The sequence below is a fragment of the Ammospiza caudacuta genome, chromosome 30, assembly GCF_027887145.1.
Source record: "Ammospiza caudacuta isolate bAmmCau1 chromosome 30, bAmmCau1.pri, whole genome shotgun sequence".
Lineage (NCBI taxonomy): Eukaryota > Metazoa > Chordata > Aves > Passeriformes > Passerellidae > Ammospiza > Ammospiza caudacuta.
Window position 1 is genome coordinate 2,059,112 of NC_080622.1, and position 8,866 is coordinate 2,067,977.

The 8,866-nt window shown below is 58.6% G+C and overlaps 1 protein-coding gene across 1 annotated transcript; it reads right to left on the reverse strand.

The window, feature by feature from the left end:
• Positions 1-349: 349 nt before the first annotated feature.
• LOC131569333 (Fc receptor-like protein 2) lies at positions 350-7,138 on the reverse strand. The gene is given in 12 exon segments (XM_058821528.1): positions 350-467; positions 556-577; positions 955-1,038; positions 1,112-1,429; positions 1,518-1,705; positions 1,707-1,743; positions 2,134-2,412; positions 2,502-2,768; positions 3,029-3,259; positions 3,348-3,368; positions 3,886-3,967; positions 6,905-7,138. Coding segments are annotated over 12 exon segments (1,881 nt in total).
• Positions 7,139-8,866: the final 1,728 nt, after the last annotated feature.

Genomic DNA, 8,866 nt, shown 5'->3' on the forward strand with positions numbered 1-8,866 from the left:
ACCTTTTAGCAAGAATCCTCCCCGACTCCCCCATTTACAGCAGGATGGGACAGGGGTAGAGGGAGGCAGAATGGGGAAGCCCTGGGTGAACTGCAAGCACTGTGAGGAGAGAATGGGGCAGTCTCTGAGGGTAGTTGGGCACTTGGATGGGTCTGGGGAGCCCCTGCAGGCACGAGCAAAGGGATGGGGGAGCCCTTGGGGTTACAGGGAGAGGAAATGGGGAGTAGAGGGTGCCCTGTGTGTAGCCTCCCCCTGGGCCATGACCACCTCCCTTGGAAGGATGGGCAACCACAGGAGCCATGGAGGGAGCACTCCCAGTGTCACCGAGTGCCTCCCACTTCCCAGAGCATCACAACTTTTGGTGTAGATTGTCATAGATGTCGCTGCATTCCCACGGTTGCCTTTGCAGCTCCATGTACGTCGCCTGAGGATCCTCCACTGGGAGTGCCAGGGGGTCTGGGGGTGCCCTGTAGGAATAAGGGAATAGTGTGGAAGGGGATGGGAGGTGCTGGGAGTTTGGGTAAAAGGTGTGTCATGGCTGGAGGCTGCACTCACCTTTCCTGGTGCTTCCTGGCATCTGCAAAGGAAAACTGGAGGGGTGACTTTGGACATCCAGGGGCCCCCATCCACCCTTGGAAATGCCGAACCACCACCAGACACACAATTCTCCCCAGGCACCCCAGTATCCCTGATGCCCCCACTAATATCCCTGAACCACCCCACATGCACCAACACCCTGAGCCCCGAGAACCATGAGCCTGGCAGAGAGGGAGACCCTTGACAGAATCACCAACATCCCTGCAGGACCCTCCAACAGCTCCCAGGGCTCTGAGCAATGGTCATGATGGGCTCAGCCTCTCCCAGTTTACAGGCTCTGTGTGCTGCCCTATGGCCCCCCTTCTCGGGCGCGTTCCCACCTCTCTCCACAACCTTCATTCCCCCATTGTCACCCACCCACACAGTGCCACTGGTGCCAGGCCACAATGACACCCACGAGCAGGAGCAGGAACAAAAGGGCCCAACCGACCCCTGCGGCCACTGCAAGAAACAGAGGGGGACATATCAGGATCGCCCATCACCCCAGGGGTCCTGCACTCCCTGGTAACCCCACCTCTGACCTCACCTGTGATCCAGGGTGAGCCAGTTGTCACCTCCAGGGCCAGCTCTGGGCTGAGTGCCCGGAATACACGGAGCCCATCATGTCCCACCAGCTGGTTGGTGGCCATGCACTGATAGGTGCCCGAATGTCCCACATTGACTGCCCTGAGCTCCAGGAGGGGACCCTGGGCCACCTCCTGCCCATTGTGCAGCCAGGTGAAGGTGACAGGGGCTGAGCCCTCCTGCACCGAGCAGCGCAGCATCACGTTGTCTCCTGAGCGCAGCAGGTGTGACAGGGGACTGAGGGTGATGGTGGAATTGGCCACGGGCACTGTGGGGACACAGACAGGGCTGGCACCTGGTGAGGTGGGTGGGGGTGCCATGGGTGGGGTCACCCCAAGTCGGAGGGTCCCGCTCACAAAGGACACTGACATTCAGGGGGACACTCTCAGCCATGCTGTCCCCGCACTGGCAGTGGCCGCTGCCATTGTCCCCAGTGTGGTGCAGCTCCAGGTGGAGCCCGTGCCAAGTGGTGCCCCTGAGCCCTCCCGGGTACCAGGAAATGGACAGGTGACCTGTCCCTGTGGCCACCGTGCAGCTCAGCACAAGGCTGTGCTGACAGAGACACCCCCGAGGGCAGAACCCCTGCGGGAGGGGGTGACACCAGGGACATTGAAGGACTTGGGGGAAGGTCAGGGAAGGGCAGGGAGATCCCGGTGAGGGAGACAAGAGGAGGTTCAGAGCTGCGGGGGGAGGGGGGGAGGGGCTTGGATAGGTACCCCAAGGAAGGATGGGGGGTTTAATGAGGGAACACATGGAGCGGGAGATGGGAGGACCCCAGTGCGGGTATGGAGACACAGAGAGGGTATGGTGGGACTCGGGGACTGCGGGGAAACAGCAGAGAGGGGTGGGGTTGACTCAGAGATGGGTGAATGGACGCAGTGAGGGATGGGGGGAATGGGGTAGTAATGGAGGTACCCAGGCGGGGCACCCGAGGAGGCAGTGAGGGCTCCCCGTGCCCATCCCCGCACTCACTGCGCACCGTGACACGGAGCCGGGCGCTGCTCTTCCGCACGGTCCCCCCCTCTGAGCGCACCTCGCAGCTGTAATTCCCTGAGTGGGAGACCCCCACAGCGGGCACTTGCAGCTGCGGGGAACCCTGTGGGCCCCCCAGCACCTGCCCGTCCCGGTAGAACATGTGCAGGAGGGGGGCTCGGGGCCGCAGGGGGCTGGGGGTGCTGAGGCAGCTGAGAGTCAGGGGGGAACCATTGGTGGGCTCAGAGTGAACTTCCAGCACCGGCGCCGTAAAAAGCTCTGGAAAGGAGAGGGGAGGGAGATTTGTGAGCCCGAGTCACTAGGGACGGGCTGTGGGGGGGTTAGAGTGACAGTTGTGGAATGCTCACCATGCACTGTCACTGTCACTGATTCCGACTTCTCCCATCCTCGTGATACCGTGGATTTCACCCAGCCCCTGCAGCTGTAGCGGCCGCTGTGTTGCAGCTGCAGAGGGGACAGGAACAGCTCAGTCCCATCGCGGAGCTCCTGAAGTTTCTTCTCCTCGTGGTAGAAGGATACTGAGCTGACCGGGTTGTCCCGCCAGCGCCGGCAGCGCAGTGTCACCGTGTCCCCCTCCAGCAGTGCCTGTGTCGGCACCTGCAGCACCAATGGGGCTGTGGGACACAGGGGTCCTGTTACACTGCAGGGACCTGGCAGGTTCCAATGCCATCGCAACCCCCATATTGGCTCACACACAGCACACCAGGGATCCCCAAATCCACAAACAGGGTCTGCCAGCACTGGGATGCTCTGGGATGCCCCCAGAGTAGGGGACAGGCTCTGGTCACACAGGAGGTGACCCATGGAGCAGAGCCCACCCAGAGCCCCGGGGTCAATGTTGGTGCCAGGATAGGGACACCCAAACTTCCCTCACCATCTGAGACTGTCACAGGAGGGCTGAGCCCAGTGTCGGGTCTCTCACACGTGTAGTTGCCTTTCTCAGTGACAGTGAGGCGGTTGTGTCTCTCCTGTCTCCAGCGCTGCCCGTCCATGTACCAGGTGGTGACACCAGTGTTCCCCGAGCCCTGGCAGGTCAGTGTCACCCGGTCCCACAGCACCGCCGGCCTCCAGGGGGGCTCCACCAGGAGCTGGGCGGTCTGGGCACCTGCAGGTGACAGGGGTCACCAGCCTGCCAGGGCCAGTGTGGGGCTGGGGACAGCGGGGTTGGGCCATGGCATCCCCCGAGGACTCACCAGCGAGGCCAAGGGTCTGGGCTGGAAGGGAGAAGGGACAGGGCTCAGTCAGTGTGGCACCATGGGGACAGTTGTGCCACACTCACTGTGGAATGGGCGTAGGGGCTGCCCCTGAACTGTCCCTCTGAGGGAATTGGTGTGGCACAGATGTCTCGATGGAGACACTGTGCTAGCACAGGTCTCCCCCGCCAGCCCCATGGCCTCTGTCTCCATGGCCCATCCACATTGTGCTTGTCTTCTTCTCCCTGTCCCTGCATCCCTGCATCCCTGTGTCCCTGTCCCCACAGCTGCCCTAGCCCCAGGATGCCTCTGCCCACATTCCTATCCCTCCAGCCCTGTTCACCCTCTCCTATCCCCACGGCGACCCCATGACCCCGGTCACTTCATGCTCTGGCTCTTCTGGCATTGGGAACCTCAGGGAACCCCGCAGCTCCCCTGTGCCCCTTCCCCACCACTCTCTGCCTCACCAGCGCCCATCCCCGGGGTACTACCAGTGCGGCCTGTGCCCAGGGCACTCACCCCACAGGAGCAGTGCCACCTTCCCGGCCATCCCAGTGTCCCCAGCCATGTGCACTGGCTGTCACTCGCTGCTGTGGCCACCGCTCCCCTGGCTGGCGGCTCTTTGGATGAAGGGGAAGGAAGCGAGGTCACATCTCGTCCCCATGTGTAGGTGGCACCTAGGGGGGGCAGGGTGGCCACAAGCTGGGGACAGGCTGTGGGCAGGGTGGGGACATGCTGGGGGCAAGGCTGTCTCTGGGTCGGTGGGACATGGGCTTCCCAGGAGCAGGGGGGCTCAGGGGGTTTGGGGAGCCAGGGATGGGTGTCCAGGGGAATGGGGAGTCCTGGGAATGGGGGTCCAGGGAATGGGTCCATGGGGAATTGGGGTCATGAGGAGGGGGAGTCACGGGGGTTGGGGTGCCATGGGAATGGGGGTCCCCAGGGCTGGGGGGACTCAGGGATGGGAGTCCCAGGGGAAGGTGGGCTTCAGGGATTTGGTGTCATGGTTTTCGTTTGCTAATTTGAGGTATTTCAGTTAATGTAATAATTAATGTGGTGGGTTTAGTGTTGGTTAATTATTAGTGCATTTATCAGAAAGTATTTCTTTTTTGTTTTGAGATTAGACTAGGAGAAAGGTAAAGTAGATTAAAAAGTTTAAAAGGGTATATAGAAAAAAATTTAATTGTAATAAATTTATTAGTAATAAATCCTTCATCCAGGGATTTTTGAGCCAGGGATGGGGTGCAGGGGGAATGGGGGCACCTGGGAGAATTAATGTCCCAGTAGAAAGGGGAATTTCGGGGAAGGAATAAATGGGAGAGGGTTCCTTGGGAATGGGGTCCTGGGCCATGGAGTTCCTTGGCAATGGCAGCCCTGGGATGGGGGTCTCAGGGAAGGGGAGAGAGAAGGAATGGGGGTCCCATGGTCAGCTTCCCAGGGGAATGAGTTTTCCAGGGATGGACAGTGACGGGATGTGCATGTGGGTCACAGCTCCTTCCCTGGGTGCCTCAGATATTCGGAAGACTCAGGGGCTAGAGCTGCCTGCTGGGTTGCCCGTTATTTGGGGGGGCAACAAGAGGGGATTCAGAGGTGCTCTGGGTCTGTGCCACCACAACCTCCAGAGGCATTTCCCATTCTTCATTTCCATTTCCTTCCTTTTATCCCTCAATTTCACAACCTCCCAGTTCATGCCTTGATGATCCTGGGGAGCTCCTGAGCAGGGAACGTGTTGGGGGAAGCCCAGGGTGGGGGAAGCAGGGGTGAGGCGTCTGCAGGGAGGGCTGGGGAGGCTGTGGGGGATGGAGGAGTGCAGCTTTCCCTCTGCCTACACTTTCACCTTCTCTCTCCTGTAGCAGATGGAAGAGACCGTTTGTGCTGAGTGTCACATGGGAGGAGGGTTCTGCCCTGGGGGGGGGGGGCAAATACAGGGGGCTCCTGTCCTGGGGGGATCCTGTCCCAGGGGGGACACATGCTGGACAAGGGGGTCCTGTCCTGGGGGATGGCAGCTGTTCCCAGACTTCTCCATTCTTGCTCGTCCCCTGCTGGATCTGAGCCAGCAAGAGCATCTGGGGAATGGAGCCCCAGGCAGGAAGGAGCTCCCAAACTCCTGCTCCTTGAAGCCAGTGGCCATCCAAGGGTGGCACCCAGCCATGGCCCAGCCCCACTGCACAGGGATGGCCATTGCCCTGCCCTGCTCTGGCCAGACCCAGGTGGAAGCCAGCACCTGAGGGTCCCCCCTGCCCCCTTGGCTTTGATTCTGACAACCTGAGAGCTGCTGCAGAGGTGAGAATTGTGTGGGGGAAAAAGGCCTGCCTGTGGTTTGCTCAGCTCTGCAAGAAGCACAAACCCCAAAGAGAGACCAAGCAGTGGCTCTGTGAGGGCCTCTGATGGTTTTCAGAGCAGGGCTGGCTGGAAACCCCACTGCAGAGACATTGAGGGGGAGCCAGTCCAGAAATGCAGCAATTAATCACTTTGTCCCTCTCACCAAGTATTGTAAATACATATTATATTACTGGAATTTTACAAAAAATAAAATGGAATTTTTATATGTAATGTTAAAGTAACTTTGTTACACAGATATAGTTTTTATGTCTGTTGTTAATTAAGCTTTGTGAAATAGCTGATATAAGGATGCTTGTGTTAAAATGCCTGCTTGGATGGGATAACATCTGATGAAGACAGGATGAGGACGCCTGCACAGACATGCCAATTATCAGCATTCACCGCCTGAAGACAGTGTGGACCAAGGCCCAGAAATGAAGATGATTATAAGAAACAGCTAAAAGCACAACCAAGGAATAATGCTCTAAAAAGGCAGATCCAAGGAGGAACCATGCCAAACAATTCTTGGAATGTAAATTAGCTTGGGGAAAAAGTTTTCTATGCATAAGTGTCTATGAATATGCAACAGGCTGATGTAAGGGAATAGGTATCCCCAAAGAGAACAGTGTGCTCTTGGCTGAGTGCCAAGATGCACCCACCCATAACAACCTTTGCTCTATGGTCCTTGTTTCCTATTGTCCTTTATTAAACTTCTAATATTTTCACAGAAGAGAGAACGTGGTTCTCACATGCTGCAAAGAGGAGAATTCAGTGGGGAAAAAAGGCCTGCCTGTGGTTTGCTCAGCCCTGCAGGAAGCACATAACCCAAAAGGAGCCCAAGCAGTGTCACTGAGAGGGCCTTTGATGGTTTCCAGAGCAGGACTGACTGGAAACTCCCCTACAAAGGCAGCTGTGGGGGAACCAGTCCAGAAATGCAGCAATTGATCACTTTATCCTTCTAGGCAAGGGACTGGGAGAGACCCAAAAATCCTGCAAAGACAACAACCACCTGCTCAACAATCTGACCAGGACCCTCCTCCTCCTTCCTGTCTCAAACCTGCAGCCCTTTAGAACATCCTGGAAAGTATTTTTGGGTTCTGGCTCAGTTGCGAGACAAGAGAGAAAAGGATGGAAATGTCGAGAAGGGGGTTTAGCCCGCGGCCATGGTGGGGCTGTGGGCAGGGACCCTGTCTCGATTCCAAGTGTCCCCAAAGCTGCTCCATCCCTGCCCTCCTCACCCGCACAGGGCACAGAGAATAGACAGGGCTCTGCCCCACACCTGCTGCACTCCTTCGAGGGTACCCCTCCACTTCCCGGATCTGTGGGGGCCTTACCCGGCAACGCTCGGTCCCGACACATCGCGACAGTGGCTTCACACACGCTGCCACAGTCGATTCAGACACCCCGTGACCGTCCCGGCACTTGCAGCGCAATGGCAGCTGGGCCCCTTCCTGGTGCTCCAGGACCACCATTGCGGTCCCTCCTTTCCGCAGACCCCACCGCAGGGTCTCTGCTCCCCCCTGTCCCGGGGTCTCCCCTCCGCCGTTTCCCTCCCTCCATGCTCGGGGCTCCCCAGTGGGGTCCCAGTCCCTCCATCCCGGCCCCTCCCACCCACTGCCCCCCGGCCCCTCCGGCCGCGCTCCCCGACAGGCCCCGGGGCCGGCACCGGCAGAGGCTGCCGGGCTCCTGCAGGATGAGACGTTCCTGGGGCAGCACCGGCTGAGCCGGGCCCGGCCCTTTCACGCCATCCTTGACCACAGCACTCGGGCTCCAGCAGCCCCGGGCTGCTCCTTCGGGATGTGCCGATTGCTCCTGGAGCACTGCTGTTTGTCAGGAACGAGCCCGGGAGTATCTGAATCATCCCCAAGCCTGGGCTGGGACGTCCTTTGAGGCTGCGCCTAGACCCTGAGGGGTTTGGGAACCTTACGGGTGTCACTGCTCTGTCTCAAAATCTGGGGGGAGCAGGAAGGGCAAGTTGTGTCCCACCATGGCCCGGCCCCCGTGGGCCTCACCTGAGCACCCTGCGGAATTCCTGGAACTCCTGCTCCACCTGCATGGCCAGGTGCTGCTCCTGTGGGCCACCTGCTCCAGCCGCTCCCGCCTCAGTCACAGAATTCCAAAATCCCTGGGAGATGCAGCGGAGCCCACCGTTTGTGCACAGGGATGCTTTAGGAACACAGCGGACCTTCAGGAATCCCAACAATAATTACAACAGCTCCTGAAGGGTCTGCAGCGTCTGGAGCAGAAGAGGGGCATTGGCCCAAACAGCTCCAATTTAGCCCCATTTTGCCCTCCCAAGGCACAGCTCCCAGCCCTGGCTATCTCTGTGCTCCAGCTGCAGCTGCAGAGCCCACAGGGCTGTGCCCCTGCTCTCCTCTTCCTCCCCTGCAGTGGCTGTGTCAGAACCAGCAGTGGCCCAGGAGGAGCAGGAAATCCAAATGCACTCTGCAGCCACCTGAGGAGCCCTGGCAGAGTCAGCACCGAGCACGAGCTTTCCTCAGCATCCCAGGGAAATTCAACATTCCCAGAGCTGCTGTGCCCAGGCTGAAGGAGGAAAAGGGAATGAAAGGCTGTAATGCGATCAGAAGTGATGTTGTGGACCTGAGACATGTCAGGCGCTGCCTTCCTTCCCTCCGGGATCATAGACAGTGGTTGCGGTTTTTGTGCAGGGCACGTGCCTGGCCCCGGGACACTGCTACACTGCCAGTGGCACTGGGATCCAACCTGCTGCCTTGGCGGCTTCTGCCTGCTGCCGGTGGTGGTGCCGGGACTGATTGGTGCCGGTGAGTTTGCAACAGGAGCGATTTCCCCTCCTCCCTCCTGTCTGAAGCCGCCATGGCTCCTGAGGGGATGGAGCTGGACCGGGGCGCCCCCTGCTGGCCGTGAGTGCTCCCTGCAGCGCCCCCTGCTGGCTGCGGTTATAACTGCCACAAAAACCAACAGTGCTGAGCAGGAAGGAAAGTTCTGGGTTTGTGTTGTTTGTTCTGTTCTGGTCTATAAATTTCCCAGTAAAGAGCTGTTATTCATTCTCCAGTACTTTGGCCTGGAAGACCCATCATTTTTGAAATTAATATAAGTTTTAGGCATGGGTCTTCTTTCCATTCCAGGAAGATTCCCACGTTCCTTGGCAAATATTTCTCATTTAAACAAGTGGTCAAATCCTGGGTTCCAGTGTGGATGGGACAGAGACCTCAACTGAA